Source organism: Cricetulus griseus, chromosome 6, assembly GCF_003668045.3.
Source record: "Cricetulus griseus strain 17A/GY chromosome 6, alternate assembly CriGri-PICRH-1.0, whole genome shotgun sequence".
Classification (NCBI taxonomy): Eukaryota; Metazoa; Chordata; class Mammalia; order Rodentia; family Cricetidae; genus Cricetulus; species Cricetulus griseus.
Genome location: NC_048599.1, coordinates 147,614,415 through 147,637,869, shown reverse-complemented (window position 1 = coordinate 147,637,869; position 23,455 = coordinate 147,614,415). Strand labels below are relative to the sequence as shown.

The 23,455-nt window shown below is 46.9% G+C and overlaps 1 protein-coding gene across 1 annotated transcript in view; it reads left to right on the top strand.

Annotated features, from left to right (window-relative positions):
* Nucleotides 1-9,248, top strand: part of Dennd1a (DENN domain containing 1A) — a 1,920,886-nt gene extending 1,911,638 nt beyond the window's left edge. The window contains 1 exon segment of the mRNA XM_035446997.1: nt 6,344-9,248. Within this exon segment, the coding sequence (XP_035302888.1) occupies nt 6,344-6,621 (278 nt within the window). The 3' untranslated portion in view covers nt 6,622-9,248.
* Nucleotides 9,249-23,455: the final 14,207 nt, after the last annotated feature.

Genomic DNA, 23,455 nt, shown 5'->3' with positions numbered 1-23,455 from the left:
GACGTACAGCAACAGTATTTAGAAATGGCTGTTTCAGGGTTCTCTGAGGAGTCCTGAAACACATCCCTCAAGAATAATTGCAATGTTTTATCAAAGGAGAGAGAGAGAGAGAGAGAGAGAGAGAGAGAGAGAGAGAGAGAGAGAGAGAGAGAGCACATGCACCCATGCACACTATTTTTTCAAAGCAATCCGGGTGTGCAACTTCACACTTAGGCTCTCCATTAAGAAGCAAGCTCCCTCTTCCCATGCACTTGAGTTTCTGGTTGCAAGTTAAGTGTAGGGGTACAGACATGCCATCAAGTACTCAGGAGACTGAGGCAGGAGGATTACACAAGTTTGGGGCCAGCCTGGACTATAAGATGAGACCTTTTCTCACCTGATTTAAAGGACAAATTGTGTATTTTTCTGTATGTTTTTTAAAAGATTTTATTTATTATGTATACAACATTCTGCTTCCATGTATATCTGCACACCAGAAGAGGTAACCAGATCTCATAACAGATGGTTGTAAGCCACCATGTGGTTGCTGGGAACTGAACTCAGGACGTCTGGAAGAGCAGTCAGTGCTCTTAACCTCTGATCCATCTCTCCAGCCCTTCTGTATTTTTTTTAATACACATTTGCTCTAGGAAATTAGAAAAGACAGTCAAGCAAAAACAAAGCTAAGGGTAGTGAATTAAACCTCTTCTCCTCTCAGAATATCCTCACCCAAATAATCCAGCCATCTACCCTTCTCCCCATCATATTCCTTCTATTAATGATAGGTCAAATCACAGGAAGTCTTCAGTGAAGGGGACAAAAGTAATCTCATGAATTACAAGGTGCTATATTTGCAATCCTACTGCTTAGTGAGGTCCAGAGGCCAGAAGCCTGCAGACCTAACAACATGCACATCTTTGGCCTCACCCCAGAATCCACATTTTAAGAAGACAGTGATAATTGGAATGCCCATTAGTGCTACTGTGTGTGGATATTGGAAGTCCTCAGAGCTGTGACCTGCAAAATGCTGCTTACAGCCTGGACCAGAGGCTGGAGCCAGAGCATAAACAAATGGCCACTTCCTTTGTTGAGGAAGACTTGTTGTAAGTACTGTCAGCTCACGTAAGCAACATGATTGATGAAGTGGCTGATTTACATTCTGGCCCAAGCTCCTTATCTTGTCAGATGCCAGAGATGCACTATTTCAGACATGGCCCTTGGTGGCCTGGCATTTTCCATTTATCTGACCCACCCAACCAATCGTGACACACACATTAACATGTGTACACTCTTATGCTCAAACACATACGTGGTCATAAGCACAGAACACACGCACATGCACACATTTAGTAAACCTAGCCAAGAGTTGGTGTTTGGGACATCTCTGCCTCCTGAGTTCACCTGAGGTTTTGTTTCCCTGTCTTCCCACAACGAGAGGGCTTCCCATGGATTTCTTAGGAGAGTACCACGTTCTTTGCCATCTCCTCCTGTGGAGCAAGGGGCTTTGGGGCATCTATCAAGAGCAGCAGAGTCACAAGACTGATGCGTTTGGGAGGAGACAAAAGCCTTTTTTGCCCAACGCAAATTCCCAAGTCATAGGTGTTCTCAGGTCCCAGGGTCAGCAGAGGCAGAGCCAGCCTCAGCCAGCATGCTGTAAGACTCTTGCTCTGGTCATAGTTGTTACCTCCCTGAGAATCTCTGTGTTCTTTTTCATGTGGAAGCTGGAAAAGACTCAGGACCTTTCATGTAATACAGTTTGGCTTGAAAACTGATTTCTTAGGCTACTGTTCTCTGTCAGTGACCTTACAAATTTACTTCCTCTCTGTCTTGTTCCTCATCTGTAGAGCTTAACAATTATCCCTGAGCGGACCAGTGACAATATCTCTAAAGTACCTCATGCTGACACATTCATTCTCCCACCCACCTACCCAGCAAGCCAGCCAGCCACTCACAGACCCACCCAGTCATTGCTCATGGATCCAGTGGTCTTCACTGAGCACCTTCTGGGTTCCTGGGAGACACTGATGACTAAACAAAAAGGAGGAAAGATGGGCATAGCCAAAGGGCCACAAAACAAACCCAAGCAAGCTGCAGCGGCGGGTGTTGCCAAGAACAGGGAAGGAGGAGTTGGAAAGCAAATGCTTCAAGGAATGAACACAGGCAAGGACTTTCTGAGCAGTGATGGGGAATGTACTTTTGTGTATGGTTATCTTATTGATTGTTGAATAAAGCACTGTTTGGCCAATGAGGCAGCAAGTTAGGCGGGACTAGGAGTCAAGGAGGATTGACTCCAAAGAGAAGCTCCAAAGAGAAGAAATATAGATATCCAGTAACAATCCTTGGAAAGGTATCCTTAGCCATCAGGGAGATGCAGATTGAAATTGCTTTGAGGACTGAAGAAAGAGCTCAGCTGGTAAAGTGCATGCTGTCAGTCATGAAGACTGGAGTTGGCTTCCTAACATCCACAGGCAATGCCAGGCATGGTGGTACAGGATCAGAGTCCCAATACTGGCAGGTGAAAAAGGGCAAAGCTTTGGGGCTCCTTGGCCAGTCGGCTTAACCTAACCGATTAACCCTAGGTCCCAGTGAGAAACCTTATTTAAAAAAAATAAATCAAGAACAATAGTGATTGACTGGAGAACAACACCAAGGGTGACCTCTGACTTCCACATATACATGGGTACACATGGGTGCACATACTACATATATACACTTTCATACAAACACACATGTACAATCACAAAACTGTAAACAAATAAAATTGCTTTGAGAGTCTGTCTCACCCAGTCAGAATGATTGCACCCACCTTTAATCCCAGCACTCAGGAGGCAAAGGCAGGCAAATCTCTTGTGAGTTTGAAGCCTGGTCTCCACAGAAGTTCCAGATCAGCCAGGCTACATAGTGAGACCCTGTCTCTAAATAAATAAATAGGACAACAAATGCTGGCGAGGGTGTTGAAAAGAGGAACTCTTCCTTGCTGCTGGTGAGGTGGAAACTCAGGCAGCCACTATGTGCATCAGTATGGGGCTTCTTCAATAAACTAAGCCTAGAGTCTCACGCCTGGGTGTGTGCCTGCAGGACTCTAATGCAAAACACCACAGAGATACTCACACATCCAAGTTTTGAAACAGTCAAAAAGTGGAAGCAGCCCAGATGTTCATGGATACTGGGTGAATGGGTACATAAAGAAAAATGAACAGTGACATTTGCAGGAAATGGATTCAATTGGCTTGGGAAAATAACTCACCCTTTAATGTGTAATGTGTAGAGCCTGCATTTAAAATTCTCTCTCTCTCTCTCTCTCTCTCTCTCTCTCTCTCTCTCTCTCTCTCTCTCTCTGTGTGTGTGTGTGTGTGTGTGTGTATGTGTGTGTGTGTGTGTGTATGTGTGTGTGTGTGTGTGTGTGTGTGTGTGGTGTGGTGTGTTTCTAGGTCTTGAGAATGGAGGAAGAGACTTAAAGGAAACGAGAAATAGAGCCAGTAATAAATGGACTATAATGGAAAGCAGAAGGGAGGAGGAGCTGGGGAGGGAGAGAGGAGCATGGAGAGAGTAGTGGGGGGGGCATGAGCTGACAAACCACAAAAAGACATGGACAGACTATAAGAATAAATACTTTACATTGGTATAGATTTTCATTTATTGATACAACTTTAAGGTCAATTTTGTGATAGGTATATGTCTCCTCTTGTTTAGGTATTATGTTTATACAGATCTTTTTACCTATAATAGTCAGAACTTATAATTAGGTTAGTTAGGTTTTCTAGATATACAGAGATGTATTTGAGATGGTTAGGTTTTCTTCAAACCTTTCAAAGACCTACAGAAATATGGCACTTAAATGGTTTAGGGTTTTTCTTGGCAGTGAGACACAACTGCTCCTGGCACACCAATTACCTCAGAAAGGAGGATGGGCATCGAAGAAACTCATTATGGAGTTTGCTTTCAACATGGCAAGATTAGCCATTTGGGCAAGAAACTGCTCTTGCCTGGACTGTTTGTTGCTGAATAAACTGGACATGCAGGACCCACAAGAAAATGACTGCTGAACTTACAAAACAAGACAGTACTGAAGGGTTCCTGTTGAAATGGAGAAGTGTGCCAGACACACTGTGGCCTATGGGCTGAAGGTGGATGCTCCATTACAGAGGAACTTTGGGTGACTGTCCAGGTAGTGGATGTCTCTGTCAATTCTAGAGATTATATATTATCCTTCTAGATAATAGAGTCTTTGATAGAGTTGAAGACAGATAGTTATGGTTATAGTTTTCTTCAGTTACTATAAAAGATATTTATTTAGACAGAAAAGAGGAGATGATGGGGGGAGTACTTCTGTGTATATTTATCTTATTGATTGTTGAATAAAATACTGTTTGACCAATGAGACAGCAAGTTAGACGGAACGAGGAGTCAAAGAGGATTCTGGGAAATGTAGTAGAGAAGTGGTGATCCAGGCAGGAAGTGACATAGCAAGGAGACTCATATTTAAAGAAGGAGAAACAGGAAGCGTCCCTCTTTTCCCTTCCGCTCCTGCTCCATCGGCACAATGTGATCCACCGGCAAGGAGGGACGACGTTAAGGAGTCCGATAAGATAAGCCTTATAAAATATATAGGTTTATGATAGTTAAGACTGAGCTAACAGATGAGAATCCTAGTCATTGGCTAAGCAGCTTTGTACCTAATACAAGTTTGTGTGTATTCATTTGGGCTAACTCAGGCGGGCGGTTGGCGTAAAGCTTACACGTGGCGGTGGGGCTCGGCGGCTTTTGGCGGAAAGATTTATCGTAACAGACAAACTGTAACAGAACCTGCTAAGTGGAAGAATCTACTCTAAAAAGGCAACAGCCCTACTGGATGCCATTCTGGGAAAGGCAAAGCTACAACAGTAATAAAACAATGAGTGGCCTCACCAAGGATTGGAAGGGTGGGAGAGGCAAGGTAGGTGGAAGCCAGTGAGTTGGGAGCAGTGAAACTGTTCCATGTGATGTCTTAAGCAGAGACTCTTGCCTTCTACACATTTGCCAAAACATACAGAACTACACAAAGCAAAGAAAGGGCCCGGATACACACCTGTGCCTTCCATACTGGTTAACCAGTTGTAACAACTGGGCCACACTGTGACAAGCTGTGTAAGACAAGGAACTTTCTGTTCGTTTATCCATTAACCTGAAACTGCACTAAATTCTATTATGTCACTTGACACCAAAGCATGTGGGGCCAGGACAAAGTTTTGCAGTAGGGTGTGTGGAACATATTTATACAGGACCTGGGATCCTAGGCCCAGCCCTGGAAAACCTGAATGTACCAGGGGACCTGCTTCATTCTAACCTTGAAATTTTGAGCTCAAATCCCAGGGTCAGATAGGAGCTTATGAGGTATAGTCAGGAAGGACATTCCAGGGCACAGTGGGGACAGTACATCATGCATCCCAGAACATAACCATCACTGGCATGTTTGAGCATTCCAGGGCATGGTATATCATGTCTCCCAGAACATAACTGTCACTGGCGTGTTCATTATTCTCACGTAGCTGTGACTGAGATGCACCTAAGGGAACAACTTTAATGGGAAGGAAAGCGTAGTTACCCTCCCAGTTTCAGAGGGTTAGTCCATGGTTACTTGGCCCCATATACTTGAACAAAGCATCATGGTGGCAGTAGTATGAGGCAGAGGAGACTTGTCACCTTGTGGAAGACAGAAGTAAAGTAAGTAGAGGGGCAGAGTATAGTCTTCAAAGGCATGCCTCCAGTGACCACAGTCCTTCAGGTGGGCTCTTCAGGTAGGAAACTGAAGTTTCCAGAACCTTCTCAAACAGTGCCATTAGCAGGAGACTAAGCACTCAACACAGCACTTGTGGTTGGGGAAGGTGGAGGGTCACATTTACAACATGACTACAAAGAGAAAGGGGGGTTGGGTTTATTTTACTCAGTGAGGTAAATTTTACAAGTAGCAAAATGCAGAAACATTAAGATACAGTTGACTGCACACACCTGTATCAGAACGGAGAGGATTGTTGAATTGATAACTAACAACATCCCCTCCAATGGTGAAAGTTTGGGAGCGGGGTTATCATGGGAATACATTTCATCACAGTGCCCAGGAATAAAATTTGGGGCAAGATTTAAATCCAAGCACCACCACTTCCTACTCAGGTCTCCCCACTTCTCTGACAGAGAATTAAATCTACCTCCTGGGTCTATTTATGATCAGAATGCCTGGGCACGGAAGGTCCCTGTGTGCTGGTCTTGTGTGGAGTTTCTAGAATGGAGGTGTGGTGAACAGAATGACTATTGCTAGCCATTGCATTTTGGGGTTGAGCCTCCTTGGGGAAACATGAGTTCTCTGACAGCATCTCTCTGTCCACAGGGATGTGTCTACAGGCATTTGTTGAAGCTTTCTTCTTCCTGGCCCAGAGGAAGTTCAAGATGTTGCCTCTGCATGAGCAAGTGGCTTCCTTGATCGACCTGTGTGAATACCACCTGTCCCTGCTGGATGAAAAGCGCTTGGTGTGCGGCCGGAGTCGAGGTCCCCAAAGCAGTCCTCCCCAGGAGATAAACCCCACAACCCACTCAGCTGTGGACAGCCCTGCACCCCGCATGATCAGTGCTAGCAAGCTGTCTCACTCTAGACACGCTCTGTCCTGAAGACCATTCTACCTTCCTGGAAGAAGGTGTGCTCTTGGGGGCTGAGTACCCTGGGCTCCCCCAATCTGTGGGGAGCCACTAGGGTTCTAGCTGCAATGGCCAGGAATCCTCTGTTCTGCAGGGCTCTCAACTCACATGGCCAATTCTTGCCCACCCTCCTCCCAGCACCTTATGGTGACCCACCCTGTTTGTGAGTCAGCACATCAGTGGACATATGACATCTGAGATGTGACAGATGGTACTTACTATTCTGGGTTCCTGGGTAGCACCACCTGGAGAAGTTCTGCTGTGCTTGGGGCCACAGGGGAGTGGATGATGAAAGAGAGCACAGACCATCTCAAAGCAAGGGAGCTGTGGATACGAGGTCAAACCTAGGGTCTGCTAGGGCCTCCGAGAGCCTGCTGGTCAGAGCTCAGTATCACAGCATCTCTTTCCTTTAACCCGTTCTCTGAAAGAAGTAGAAATATCAAGATGGTAGACACCCCAATCATGTGCTACATGGGTGTACTTAACAGATTAACCTCACTTATTTCATTAACTTGCCTGTTGCTTCAATGTTTGATTTATTACTAATTAAGAAATAACAGGTTCTTCAGTCTCCTCCTCTAAGTTCCAGGGGCCCCCTGCAAAGGTGGGGCACTGACCCAATGGCCAAGAGACACTGTGTACCCAGCCAGTACTGTGCTGTCAGCCCTGAGGGAGGGGAGGGGTTCAGAGAGGAGGATGTAAGGCCAGATGAGAGGCAGGACAAGCAGAAGTGTGTGTAGAGTGTGTGGGGCCTAGACTAGAGCAGTCAGTGTTCTCAAATGGTCTACCATGGGGATCCTTGGTGACCAGTTGGGAGCTTATGGGGCCTATTAAACAGAGCTTTGACTCAAAACGAGTCTTCAGAAAGTGTGCCAACATGGAGCAGAGGGGAAACAATTTCAATTTCAATTTCAGCCACACTGAGGTGATATAAAAATGTCAGTGCTCATGGTGAGAGGTGGCCTCTCTAGAGGTAGGTCACTGTTGGTTCCATGCTTACAGAGCTGCTCAGTCTGTTGCTCATGACCTTGGGAGACTCCATACCATTAAGGATTTGACTGTAATGATGATTAGTGAAGCTCATTACAGACAAGCTACCCCCCCCCCAATACTATTGGATAGAATTTTGGAGTCACTCTGCTGTGAGAGTGAGCACTAGGAGACTTCTGCCCCCCCCTCCCATTTCCCAGAGGCACCTCTGCCTTTACTCACTTTGGTGACCAGCCCCTTACTTTTTGCAAGGTGTGACTGGAATGAAAGCAATGCAGATGGTTCCTTCCTCCTACAGTGAAGGCAGAGGGCCCAGGCAGGTCCAGGGGGACCTCTGCTGAGGGCTGCATGCACTATGGCCTAAGTCCCTTCTCTAGAGGCCCCTTGAGAACCATCCCAGCCTGAAGACAAGGTTCAGCTTTTCATCCGTTGGAGGCTGGGGCTGTGACCCACCAGCCTAGGCAGGAGCCACAAGGACACAGGATTCCATGGCACTGTTTAAATGCCGGTTCTACCAGATGCCCACCCTGTCCTCACCCCTAGCAGAACAGGGCCTTCTGAAGCCTCCTGGCAGCAGGGGTGGGGGCTGCGTGTTTCCCCTTATATTACCCCAGAGAACTCGATGTCTTCTCCTAAGTTCAGACTTCAGCAGGTCTCTCCCAGATAGAGCCACACCTTTTCCCCCATACCCATGGATCCTCCCTCCCTAGCTTTCTGGAAGGAGCAAGAACACCAAGGAGCCCTTGAATCCCTGATGAAAGGGCCCCCAGTCAAGGGCCTTTTGATCAAGCCCCCTCCCCCCCCTCACCTTCTCTAGGAGCCACAAAGTACCGAAGCCCTGGTTTTGAACTCTGGCCTCCTAGACCTTTTAGAATCTGTTGTCAGGAATCACTGAGTCCTTTCTGCACTGGCGGGGAGACCCTGGCAGTTCACTGCTCCTGACTCCCCACCCCACACTTGATACCACTTCTATCAGGTCCAATCAGATCCCTCTGGCCAATAGCAAACAACGTCCTCCGGAGGCAGTTCCAGAGCCCTGCTGCCTCCCATTCCCTCGCCCTCCCAGAATGAAGAGCTCTTCCATATATGTCCAGGCATACAGAAAGCCCCCTTCTTTGTCACGCTTACCTGTGACTTCAGGGTCAGAAGTGCTTGTTGAAGTGACAGGAAACTGGGCAGTTCTAGGTGAGGAGACATGCGTCTTCTCTCCACATGCTGTGGATGCCCTCAGGAATCATGGCCTTCTAAGCTTCACTGAGCTGATTGGCTGAACATCCTCAGATTCCCAATTGGCTGATCCCTTTCCCAAGCATGGTAGCTGTCCCCTGAGCCCATTAGTGACAGTGACTTTTCTGACCCTTAAGTCTCTCCACAGGCAGATTCTACCCTGCCCCCATCTAATGTCACACCACACATGCAGAGAAGGTAGTCTGCTGTGAATTTAACTAGTTAGGAGTAGCGCTGGAAGGGCATTTGGAAAACATCTCATGCCTTTTTAGATTACTCCAGAGACCCTTTTTCTTGTGTGAATGAACGTGTTCTCGGTGCTTTGTGGTTCAAAGGTTTCTTTTAAATGTCTCTTCTTCTTTTTTTTTTTTTTTTTTGGTTTTTTTGAGACAGGGTTTCTCTGTGTAGCTTTGGAGCCTATCCTGGCACTCGCTCTGGAGATCAGGCTGGCCTTGAACTCACAGAGATCTGCCTGCCTCTGCCTCCCGAGTGCTGGGATTAAAGGCGTGCGCCACCAACTCCTGGCCTAAATGTCTCTTCTTGTCTACCTTATGACACCTGTTCAAAGCTCAGCTGAGCAGACATGGTAGCCCATGTGACAGGGAAGCTTCGTGTTCCATCAGAGCATACCTGGGAATTCTAGGGACTTGGGGCCTTCCTACTCATTCTTCTATTGGTTCCCCAAGGAAGACCCTGAGCCCCACGGAGACTGTAAGGACTTCAGGTCCTCAAACACCCGAATGTGGGTGCTATTCTCTCTCAGTATCTTGGGAATGTTAAGTGAGATGATGAAAAGTGTAGTAAATGCAGACTTATTTCTACAAACTGAAGTGCCTGTGGGATGTTTGATTGCCTTCAGACTGGCTTCTGGGCTCTAGCAAGTGAAAGTTTCATGGAGATGGATGAAGCCAAGTGTGACTGTTTCCCCCACACACCCCCAGCTGCCTTTCATCTGCACATCTGAAGATGTCTGCAGTTGGCTTCGTCACTGACACAGTACTGCTCCTAAATGGTTCAAATCCCAACCGCCCCCCTCCCCCCCACGCCTTCGTTCCTTGATTAATGTCCTTTATTCCTCAGCTCTGTAAGTGAGAACTAGGCTAGCTCTCTTGATGCTCAGGACTCAATGAACACTCCTCTGGAGCTGTGTTCCCAGAAGCAGAGAGCTGTCCACACTCAATGAGGGGAATTCACCAGTGAGCAATGGAGCCTGAGACCTACCCAGCCTCCATTGATAATTTTGCCATTCTCCCATTTCATTTGATGAATGTGAGTGAAATTTTTCCACACACTATTTCTCACAAAATAATGTAATTTTTCTTGTTCTCAGTTGCCTCCTCTCTTGACCAAAAGTCTTGCTTTCACTTTAACTGGAAAAAACATACTGCCTCTGTTTACACTTACACACAAGTACACACACACACACACACACACACACACACACACACGTACACATATATGCGAAAACATATACTTACACACTCGTGTACACACACACACACACACACACGTACACATATATGCGAAAACATATACTTACACACTCGTGTACACACACACACACACACACACACACACAGGAATGTGTACCCACATTCACACACACTGAGCACCACTGAACTTCAGCATAAAATGATAAATTCATGAATGTTTTCCTCATATCTGACATTTTGCTTCTGGAAATCAGGGTCTTTGTGGCTTTGTGTTGCAGACCCTGCTCACCCAGAAGCTCTTGGGAAACATTTCCTCCCACAGGAAGGGGAAACATTTGCATAGACTCTGGCCAGGGCTGTGGTCTGGGCCATCAGGACACACCCAGGCCTCAACTGGACTGCAGAGATATTTCCCTGCTTTCACATCAGAACAGAGATGCCAAAGAAGGCCCTACCTATCCCTTCTGGAAGGACCAAGGGCTTTGGAATTCTGAAGTGAATGTGAACTTGCTTGGTCTGTTGCACTGCCAGTAAGTGGCCATGGATGGGTGACTTTCCCTCCCTGACACCTGTCCCTCTTCTGTACAGTAGAGATCATGTCAAAATAGACCCAAAGAGCCTGGCAGGAGACTTGGCACCTGGAAGTGTTTTCACAAATGTCTGTTGAGAAAAGGTATGGTCTCAGTATGCTGAGAGCAAGGGATGCCAGGAAGCACCAAGCCATGAGCTGGCAGGGGAGGCCCTGGGAGTCTGTGGAGACCTCAGCTCCACCCCCTGCCACTCCCACCTCTTAAAAGCCCTTCACAATTGTTTATTAAATTTTCATGGTGCATGTAGTCCAGGCTCTGCTACAGCCTCAGTTGTCTTGGTAACTTTGTAAAACGCAATAATAAAAGAAAGCTGAGTGTCACAGGCTTATTGTATAAACAGCTACAAAGTATTGACAGTCTCTTTTGTGTGGTGATTTTTGACATTAAACCTGCCAAGGGGAACAGTGTTCATTTTGGGTCAGTTGGGAAGAAAAGGGCACCTTTTATTTATTTATTTTTCCCCCCTCATGGTTGATGTTTGCTTGAGTGCTATTGACTCTAGGGAACCATGAAGGCCTAGGGGAGTCAGAGGGAGGAGCTTGGGAAATCCTCCAAACTGCCTGAGGACAGTCTCTTAGTAGGGTGGTCTCTGTTAGAAGCTAGCCACCTGTAAGACTCTAGGAGGGGCACCTGAGAGGTTTGCTCTCTGAACTCCCTGTATGTGTCACTCCTCCGCAGAGACTGAAATGCCAAGGTCTCAACAAGGGGGCCACAATGAGTACCACCAACATACCTCGTGGCCCTGACCCCTGAGAACAGAGCCCTACCCATTCACCCCACCCCCGCACCCCTGCACATACCTGGTGGCAACAACTCTTGAGAACAGAGTCCCCCACCTCTGCACCCCTGCACATACCTGGTGGCTATGACTCCTGAGAACAGAGCACCACCCACCCACCCCACCCCCGCACCCCTGCACATACCTGGGTGGCAACAACTCCTGAGAACAGAGTCCCCCCACCCCTGCAACCCTGCACATACCTGGTGGCCACAACAACTGAGAACAAGCCTCTCCCACACCCCTGCACATACCTGATGGCCACAACTCCTGAGAACAGAGTCCCCCCACCCCTGCACATGCCTCTTCCGGGCAACCCCCCCACCCGCCTCGCACTGGGAGCAGCATATGTTCAACAACTCTGAATATTTCCCAGACTGTGGCCCACCCTGTGGGAAGTGGGAAGCAGATGGCCTACAGTTAAAAATAAAGTGAGACCCCCAGCTCCCTGGAACTCTCCACCCCCACCCAAGCGGCACAAAGCATTCGTTTACACAGCTCCGGCACCACTTAGGCAGGCTGTGCACACTGACAACTCCATAGGTCCTTTGATCTCCTCAGTGCCAATATTTCACACAACAGTCCGATCCTACACATGCCTTGTACTCCCACCATGTGACAGCCTCCTTGGTCCCAGGCTCCTGTGTCACAGGTCATGGCTCTTTGTCACTCCACTGTATTGTCGAGAGAGCCTGCTCTGTGGGGAAGACGGTAGGACAGCACCCAGGATACGTCTCTGGGGCTTGGAATTGAGACTGTCCAGATCAGAGAGGCTCTTCACCCAGCTGCCTTCCCCCTAAACCCTGGGCATTCGATGATAATCCCTTGGTGGGGGGTAAGGGGGTGTTCAGACCCCACCTCTGTCTTTAATCCAAGCAGCTCCAGCATTACCCATACATGTACCATTGCACAATTGTGTGCATGGCTATTCATTTACAGATGAAGGGGTTCCAGGGGGATCTTAGCCTTCTACCTTGCAAGTTAGGAGTGTGAGGTAAGCAAGGGACTCATGAAGGGCAGGAGCTAGAGCCAGCTCTCCTCCATCACTTCAACAGAGCTGCCACTCCTCTGTCACGGAGGGACTCCAGGGCACACAACTGTTAGCTGTGCTGTGTATCTGCAGTCACAGCAAAAGCCTCCAGCACTTTCTGTCTTTGCAACTCTTATCTGTGAGGTGAGCTCCAGGCTTTTATAGAGCTGGAAATACACATCCAAGTTCATGACCACAGAGGCTTCTGCTGGCTACTGGAGTCCAGCCATGACCTACACCTCTAGCCCTGCCAGCCTCTTGCTGGCCAGGATGATCTGTTACTAAACTGGTCCACACCAGGTCCCAAGCAGAAGGCCGGCCCCAGATGGTGACTGAATCTATTTAGTTCCCTGTAGCAAAGTACCATAAGCTGAAAGGCCTATAAACAATGGGAACTTACTTCTTCCTGTTTGAAATTCCAAGATCAAGAAGGATGCCAGCATAGTCAAGTTCTGATGATGACCTGAGCAGCTATAAGCTGCTCTCTTCTTCCTCATTGTATCCTTATGTGGCAGAAAGAGGGTGAGAGCAATGTGGGGTCCTGTCTAAGAGCACCAATCCTGTTCATGCTCTAATGACTTCCCAAAGGCCCCGCCTCCTCATATCATCACAGCTGGAGGAAACATTCATCAGCTGAATTTCAGAAAGATGAGACAGTCCATTGCAACAGGTATTTCTCTCCCCCAGCTGAGCTGTTTTGGGGACTCTTGAAGCCTCATGCTGAGTTTGTAACTCTAATCAATTTGAAGGAGTAACAACTCGCTCCTCACTGGGCTCTCTTCACATGCATGGACCTGCCCTGAGCCATTTCCAGAGTCAGTTGCTGTTGGCCTCAGTGGGTCACGGTCTGTCCCTTGCTGTGCTGGGACAAAGTAGACCACAAATTGACAGGTTGGAAACAGCCACTTACTTGAAGCTTCATGTGTTAATTTTAAAAGTGCCATAACTTTTTGCATTCTGTTCAGTGCTATGCTCATATTTCAGTCAGCCTAGGCAGAAGTGAAATAAGGCAGCCTGTAGGTGCCAGCAGCTTCCCCAGGAATGCTCACATACTTAGGTGAGGTGACAGTCCAGGGGGTTCTAGCTGCTTCCAATCCAGGCTCTTCCCTCTCTGAAGAGGTCTCCAGCTCTTTTGGAGAAACACAAGGCAAGGGGACAACTGGGGATGTTGTTCAGGCCAAAGCCAACTCTGTCTCCACCCACATGCCTTGGCCATCACCATGTCACCTGGCTCTGACCCAGTTGCTCGTATAATGGGAAATATACCTTACTGTAAACCCAAGAAGACAATAATATGGGGTGAGAATCACCTGCACCCTGCCACAAGCTCAATTAGGCTACCCATGCACATTAGCCTTTGAACTACACCTTACTATAACCCTCACCATGGATGGGCTCTTACAGCCCAGGGTGTGGCATACACCTATCCACACCAGCATATGGAAAACCCATCACAACCAGACATAGCCCACGGTATCCAGAGTCGATTGATTCAAAGATCCTCAGAAGATATCAAACTCTGAGGATATTCAAGTTGATTAGGATAAAATGGAATACTGTCGGGGTGTAACAGTATTTCCATACACTTTAAACCCTTTCTAGACTTACAATCTTTAATACAATGAAAGTGCTGTAGGAATAGTTGTTACTACATGGGGGTTAAGGACCAGGAAAGAATTTGTCCCTACTCAGTACAGATGCACTCATTTGGGGACAGGTTTGAACATCTGTTGGTTGAACCCTTGTGGAAATGAAGGGTACAGTTGGGGAAACAGGTGCAGAACTGAAGTAACTTGCCCACGGTAGCCCTTCGCTAATGCTGAGTCTAGTCTCAGATCTGGACCTCCATGGCCCAAATAAATTGCTCAACACATTAAGAAACTTGCTGCTAACCCACATGGCCTGTCCTCTGATTGCCACATGTGTGTGGCACTATGCCACACACATCCCCATAGATATGAATGAATGAATGAATGAATGAATGAATGGTCAATGCTGAAGCTTCAGCACTACCAAGAAGTCCCTCCATAGCAGTATGTCAGATTCTCCAAAGAGCTTCAGCTCCATGAAGCCATCAAGGAAACACCAGCAGTCCCTGCAGTCACCCTGTGCTCCATGGAGTCAACCATGGGGCCTAGCCTGTGGAAATGGTTGAACTCGGCTGTAATAATCCAGACAGCCTCTTTCCTAACCAGACTGTGCCTGGCTATGTGGGTAGGAAGGCCTGACAAACTTCCTGACTCCTGCCTGCCACAGTCACCCAGCCATTGTGGAATTACTCCCGATTGACAGCTGAGCAAATGGAGTCACAGAAACTGTGCAAAGCTCTGTGTGACAGTTGAAAGAAGGAAGCCACTGTTCTTGTTACTGCAGGCCATCGAGTTTCTTGACTCCAAGTGCTGATATGTGAGCAGAGAGCATTAAGACCCCCCTACCCAGTGTGGGTCCAAGCCTGGCCCCTGGCTCTGCAAACAATAGATATTACCTACACAGTGCAGGCTCTCAACTGCTGTTCCCATTGCCACTCTTGCTCACTTTCTTAACAAAATAATTTATTTAACTTTACTATGTGCATTGGTGTGAAGGTGTCAGATCCCCTGGAACTGAAGTTACAGACAGTCATGAGCTGCCATGTGGGTGCTGGGAACTGAACCTGGGACCTCCGGAAGAAGGGCAATGCTCTTAACTGCTGAGCCATCTCTCCAGCCCCTCTTGCTCATTAAGATGGAGGCCTTGGGGACCTACAAAATATTCGGTGGGTGGAGGGCTTGCCATTCAAGCCTGCTGACCTGAGTTCTAGCCCACAAGGTAACAGAGGAAGCTGACTCCTAGGGGTTGTCTTCTGACCTCCAGGCACATGCCACGCACATGTGCACGCATACACATACCCTGTAAACACAATAATTTCTTGTAAAAAGAGAGGGACCTTAATTCAGGAACTTTTGAGTCACCCAGAAAATGTTCACCCACATTCCATATTCTTTACTTCATAAAATATGTGCGTTGTGTATTTTACGATGCTCTCCTTAAAAATAATTGCTGAGAGTTTTGATTCTTGCCATATCTGGAAAACACACTTCGATGGAAAGTCAGACCTCAAAATCCTGCTTAAAATAAACCCCCAGTGCCTGGAAAACAAGAAGTGAAACTCCCTGGGCTTTTTTTTTTTTGGTAGTTATAATTTTAAAAAATACAATAAATATATATGCATGCATGTATGCACATATACCGATGTGTATACATACATCTATAAACTGCATTTGTGGCATCAAAAAATACATGATATAGTTTTCTTTCTATTGATGTGATAAAACCAAAAGCAACTTGGAGAGAAATTTCTTTGGTTTATGCTTCCATATCACAGTCCATCACTGAGGGAAGTCAGGACAAAAACTCAAGCGGGAACCTGGGATAGGAACTGAAGCAGAGGCCATGAAGGGGTGCTGCTTATTGGCTTGCTCCCCTTGGCTTGCTCAACCTGTTTTCTTATAGAACCCAGGGATGAGCCCCACCACATCCCTCCATTTCCCATCTGCCCAGGGATGGCACTACCCTCAATGAGTTGGGCCCTCCCACATCTGTCATTAAGAAAATGCTCCAAGGCCAATCTGACAGAGATATCTCCTCAATTGAGGTTCCTCTTCCCACATAACTCTAGCTTGTGTCAAGTTGACAAAACCAAACCAAGACAAAACAAAACAAGAAACCCCCAAAACCCAGCTCAATATATAGGACTAAAACAAAACAAAAAACACAGTTTAAAGGCATATGGTGACAAGGGATGTCCCCCATCTACCGCTGGCAGCTTTCTGGGTCTTTTTAAGCAGTGTGTGTATGTTTGTGTGTGTGTGTGTGTCTGTGTCTGTCTGTGTGTCTGTCTATGTATGCTCATGTGTGTCTCTGTACACACCAACTTGCACTCTGCCTTTTTTAACCCAATGCTGTTTTTTGATGCAAACATGACTCTGTTTCATGATACACACATGGAAATGGGCCTTAGCTTTTTAGTGATGTAGTAGGATCCGATACACAATGTATTATAATTACATATCATACTGTCACTTTCTTCACTGGTTCTTTATTTTTACGTTTTGAGACAAGGTTTCTCTGTGTAACCCTGGCTGTCCTGGAATTTGCTCTGTAGACCAGGCTGGCCTTGAACTCACAGAGATCCACCTGCCTCTGCCTCCCGAGTGCTGGGATTAAAGGCGCACGCACCACTGACGCCCAGCTCTTCATTGTTGCTTAATCAATACATTCACATTGCTGCCAGTTATGTTACTATGAGGTGTCACAGTGACAGTTGTCACACACACATCCTGACTTTATGTACAAGGATCATGCATCCCAGAAGGAGAATGTGTACCGGGTCAAAGGATACACGCATTTTAAAATTTCACCAGTGTGGTTTGGTGGATCTTCAAAGGGGCTGGGCAGTTTTTAGCTCCACTAACCCTGTGTGAAAGTCTGGCATCATCCCCAATGCAGCCCCACAGGACACACTGTCAGAGCGCAGTTGTTGGCCTGGTGGTAGGTGGGAAACAGCATCATCCCATTACAGATTTAATTTTCACTCAAGACTCTGCTGTGTGTCGAAAGCTGTCATGTTTCTTGTCCTGTCACCTGGCTGCTCCCCCTTCAGCTTGTTTGCCCACCGTTCTCCCTCCTGATTTGTGACACCTCTTTGATGAAAAGAGGTCTGCAAAACCCCTCTTCACCATGAGCCATTTTTCCAAGTCAGACGACTCTCCCCACCGCAGTCCATTCTCCAGGGTTGAGCCCATCACATTGCTCCCTGGGAAGATATAAAGTGGCATCAGCAACCATGGCTCAGGCTGACCCCCACTGGTTTCTGAATCTTCATATTTGGGGCTGAGCTTCCTCTAGTCTCTGAGCCACACAGCCGCCGCCGCCGCCACAGGAAGTCATCTATGACACACAGGGAAGAACCTAAGAGCTGACCCCTCCTGGAAGCCATGAGCAGCCTACTGAACACCTGTAACCCCTACCCCACCTCGCACACACTTTCTGCCATTCCACAAACCCCTTTGCTGTTCATCCTTCCAGCGCTAGGTTCAAAGGCTCCCCTCAGCTCCCAATGCCCTCCTCTGCCACGGGTCTGGGAAACTTGCAAAGCTCCCGAGTTAAGGGGTGCCAGTTCTGCAAGACTGACCCACTTTCTGGGGCAGATCCTGTTGCCCTGCAGCTCCTGGAAACCCTGTGCAGCCCTGTCACTTACTCAGGGCGATTCTCTTTGTCTTCCACTCCCAGGGCAGGTTGGCACCCCTTCAAGACCCCACTCTACCCCCAGCAAGACGAGATGCTAGGAAATGCATGAAAAGAGGGAAGGAAGGGAAGCAGGGGTAGGTGAGGGAGAGGAACGAAGGTAACTCCCAGCTAACTCTCAGTGGACACAGGGATTGAGGGGCCCAGAAGCCCCTCTAAGACTCAAATTTGCCCAACTGTCCACAAGGCTGTCCTTTCCTGTAAATATCCATTAACACGTTGCAAAATGCAAATTTTAAGAAATGCAGCAGAAGAGTCCTTCCCAGGTACCCTGGCTTGCCCTGCTAGGGTCATTGAGCTTCTCCATCCCTCCTCCTAGGCTCCAGGGCATTGTAGGGGAGGCTAGTGGGTACAGATCGTGTCTGGATGTCCCAGGCCACAGGAGATACAGGATGCAGGCCCCAGATCATTTCCCCCTTCCCACCCTGTACCTACCTCCTCAAGGGGACAGTGCAACTGTGCTCTCCTTGCCGTCTCCATGATCTCCCAGTCACCTCTCTGCCTCTGTTCTTCCCCCAGTAGCTCTGGGGACTCTCCCAGCTTCACTATGCTCTATGGCTTCTCCTCCCTCTGAGGAGCAAGGTCAAGTCTCTTCCTGTACCCCACCCCCCACGCCGCTCCTTCAGCCTCACCCCTCGATGGGCTGTGCCTCCTATCCAGGCTTCTGCTGGCACCTCTCCAGAATGAACACAGAGGACAGAGCACAGCCCTTCTGTGTGCGGTGTGGGCACAGGCAGAAGCGGCCCCTGCATGCCTGCTGCATGCCTGAGACTGAAGGTCTAAGGACACTCTTGCTGAAGGCCATGCAGATCAAGACATAGCTCCAGAAAAAAAAGACCAGGCTTCTCGGGTCCTGGGGAAGTTTCCCCTCAGCATTGCATCACCAAGACCATCAAGGTGTGATTTTGAAGACAAATTTAACAATTTGGGTTTAACAAAGTGAACACGGGGAGTGAGTGAGTGAGTACAGGGACCACCATTTCCACCTTGGCCATCACTTGGGAGAGAAACAGATATGTTTTCCAGGGTTTTGTTTTGTTGTGACTGGCGGCGGGGGGCATTGTTGTCTTTTCTGCTATTACTGGGGATTGAACCTAGAACCTTAAGCATGCTAGCTAAGCACTCTACCAGTGAGCTACAGACCTAGCCTTACTCTGAGTTTTGAGGCCAAATGGACACAGTCATCAAAGAAGTTGTCTATCTCCCTTATGAACTAAAGCTCTGTGAGTGCGGAGTGCACTCTGCCCTGTTGGAAGCTGCCTGCAGCATCCAGAACACATCTCCACATGCACATGTCACAGGTGGGTATCACACACCCACCAGCAGGAATGCACACTATCCCAACAAATAGGTCTACACCAGTGTTCAGCTGTGCCTCACATCTTCCAGAAGGCTGGGTCATGTGGCATCCAGCAGCAGCCCATTAGCCCACAAGCTGAAGCATATCATATTGAATTCTATGGCCCGCAGAGCCTACGAGACCCCTGCTGCTCTGAAGCCTGCACTGATTTACTGGAATGCAATCACACAGCTTATTTCCTGCAATGGACGCATGACCACCCCCTCATCAGGAACACTCTTCCAAACCTCCACAAGGGAGACAGAAGTTCAAGGAGCTCGAACCTGGTCCCTGCTGCAGCTCCAAAGGGAGAGAGTGACAGGGGGATATCAAAGGGGTACCTTTGTCTGCCTGTCCCTGTCCTGTGTCCCCTTTGCCTCTGCCCCCACTACACTGATGCTGCTGTTGCAGAACCCATAGCCGGGCCAGCCAAACACTTGGCCGGCCGCTGAAGCCCATGCTGTGTTAAACTAGCTCTGCTAAGCCTCCTAGAAGCCACAGGTCTGGGCTTCTGTCTTCAGCTCACAACACACATCTATGGCATTTCGTCACACTGAAACAGGACACATACCCATACTGATATATATATATATATATATATATATATATATATATATATATCCACAGACACCTACTCGCATGCCAAAGTGTAGGCTACACCAACCCACTGTGATACATCCATCACAATAGTACTGCTATCCTTCCATGTTCAGATACCAAAGTCCAAGGATGCTCAAATCACTTATGTAAACTGGTGTAGTACATGTGTAGACTGTGTACCATCTCTTGCATGCTTTAAACCAGTTCCACTATTTACAGTGCCCAGTCACATACTGTTTAGGGAATAAAAAAATAAACAAATATATGTGGTCAAAATAGTTGCATTTCCTCCCAAATATGTTCAGTATTTGAGAGTTAAATCTATAAATGCAGAGCCAGAGAATTTGGAGTACCAATTTGATAACCAGTACTCATGTGCCTATGTTCTGTGAGTGTGTGCTCAAGTTCCCCCTCTCTCTCTTACACACACACACACACACACACACACACACACACACACACACACAATCCGTATACATGCTTCTATATGTGCTTTGAATTTTCAAGCAATAGGTCAAATTTTGTCATTAATTTCTAATTTTGTTGCCCTATCCATTAAGAGATATAGCCTTGGGGCTGGAGAAATGTTAGAGCATTTAAGAGTGGTTGCTACTATTCCAGAGGAACAGAGTTTTGTTTGGGTACCCACATCAGCTCACAACCTCTTGTAACTCCAGCTTCAAGTGATATGGCACCCTCTTCTGACCTGCAAAGGTACCTTGTACACACACACACACACACACACACACACACACACTGAAAATAATAAAAATACATCTCTAAAAAACATGTCCCTTCCTTTATTGAATTCCCCGAGCCAAGCATCACTTTAGGTGCTAAATATATAAAGCTGAAAAAATTAAATAAGCTGAGATTGACAACCTGACTTTAATGCTGCTAACCCAGTGAACCCCAGACCCTATGTGTGTGTCAATATTTAACATCTCCTGTTTTTCTTTTCTTGGGTTGGTTTCCTTTTTGTTTCTGTTAAACACGGACAGATGTAAACAAAAGCAACTTAACTGCTATATTCATTTGCTTTTCTTGAATTATCAGCATGCTTGTTTGCTTTGAGACAAGATTTCCTACAGCTCAACTCTCTGTGTAGCTGGGGACAACCCTGAACTTCTTGATCCTTCTGCCACTACTTCCCACGGGCCAGGATTACAGGTATGAGCTACCACTGTAAGCTTACACTCATTTGTTGACTTCTTGTATTTCTATTTCAACTTGTCATCTCGTTCTTTTGTCTGCTTTTCTGCTGGGATAACTGGTGGTCTAATTCTTCAACTCTTCAGGAAGAGCTGGATCTCTTTGCACATGCATTTTTGTTGTCCACAAAGGTGAGAGACAGCTCAAGGTAAGTGGTGTTTCTAAGCAGGACCGTGTAATCTATTGATGTGATGCCATTCAAGGTCCACAAAGAGGCTTCCACGTTCCCCGAGGATGCTGCCACTCAAGTGCAGTGAATACAAAGCAAAAGTCACCATGGTTCTATGGAGGCCAAAGACCAAGAGGGAATCTCCCTGAGACTTTTCGTCTTTGGTGTGTGTGTGTGTGTGTGTGTGTGTGTGTGTGTGTGAAAATTCAGATCCATGAAACTGTAGACAGAGGAACCAACTCACAATTTCTGTGTAGGGATGTATACTCCTGCTCTTGGCCAGTTAATGCCATTCCCTAATGTTACTCAGAGAAATGACAAATGCCAGAGTCAGGGAGGGAATCATACAAGGGAAGGAATCTGGATGTCACATTAGGTCAGACTGTAAGGGCAAGTTCAGAAACTAGGGTATGTCAGTAGGCTAAGACACCAGCTTGAAGGGGCTTCCAGGGTCCACATCCAGAACTGCTGGGTGATTTTGTCACAACAAAACTGAGAAATGAATTCTATCCCCTTAACAATAGGGATGCATCAGTTCCACACAGATAGTGGGGAGAGCCTCTGCTGTCGTCATGGAGACACATCAGATAAACGCACAGGTCTGCTTTAATTTTGTTATTGATGTTGTTTAACAAGGAGTAAGCAGTGCAGCTGATTGTATTTCTCCTAAATGGCATTGTCACAAAAGACCAGAAAAGACTATGGAAAGTTCCAGAGTAGAAGATGCTAAAGAGACGTGACAACTGAATGCAGTCCCTGACCCTAGATTGAGGCACTGGGGGGACAGTATAAAAGGACATAACTGGGTCAGCTGAGAAAACTAGAAAGCGAATGTGAGAGCTGGTGACAGCAGCAGGGTTAAACTGGTGAAGCTGGTACCCAGAGCTACAGTTGTGCAGAGGCTGCCTGAAGCTAGGAAGGTTAAGGAGCCACATTATGCAGCATACCTTCAAGGAATTGTGTGTGTGTGCACTCATGCATGTGTGTGTGTGTGATTGTGTGGTATGTGAGAGAGACAGAGAAAAGGAGGGACAGAAAGAGAGACTACCGTGATAAAGCAAATAGGGTTAAACGTTCATGGCCTTTGGAATGAAAGGCACAGGAGTGTTCCTTGTACTGTTGATTTAAACAACTTAGCTCAAAGGGTGAAACTATTATCAAAGCAAAAGTTTAAAGAAAAAAATCAGAATCCAAGGCCTGAAATTTTAAACTATGTGCAAGTATAATCATTAAAAAAAAAAAAATAAAGTGGGGCTGGAGAGATGGCACAGTGGTTAAGAACACTAGGTGGCCTTCAGAGGTCCTGAGTTCAATTCCCAGCAACCACATGATGGCTCACGACCATCTGTAATGAGATCTGGTGTCCTCTTCTGGCCTGTAAGGATATATGCAGACAGAAAACTACATGCATAATAAATAAATCTTTAAAAAATAAATAAGGTAACAGTATTGTAAAGAATAGTGTCCACAATCTACTGCCAAGGGGAAAAGCAAACCTGTTGGTTGGATACTAACAACAATCTTGCAAACGTCAATTACTTAGGAGGAAGTGAGGCAGGGGGATCTTGAATGTGGTACTAGCCTGGTCAACTTTCAACTGTTTTTTGGTTGTTTCGTTTTGTTTTGTTTAAGACAGGGTACAGTCACGTTAACCCTAGCTGACCTGGACTACACAATGTACACTATGTAGACCACCAGGCTGGCCTCAAACTGGCAGAGATCCTTTTGTCTCTACCTCTCAAGTGCTGGGATTACAGGCACGCCCAAACATTCTCTGCAAAACAAACAAGAAAACAACAACAAAATGGAGCGTGGGGTTGGGGGTCGCAGAAGAGACTGCTCAGTGGTTAAGAGCAGGAACGACTTTTGCAGCACCCATATCGGGCAGCTTACAACAGCCCAGGAGGCCTGGTGCCATTTCTGAACTCTGAGAGTATCTTTGCTCAATGCACAAAACATATACAGACATACAATATGCAGACATACACACATATAAACACACAGACACATGTATGTATACATACATATACATACACATACACATAATTTAAAATTTAATACAAAACTCAAACTATTGGCTAGGGGCTAGAAAGATAGATGGCTCAGCAGTTAAGAGAACTGATTGCTCTTGCAGAGGACCTGGGTTTGATTTC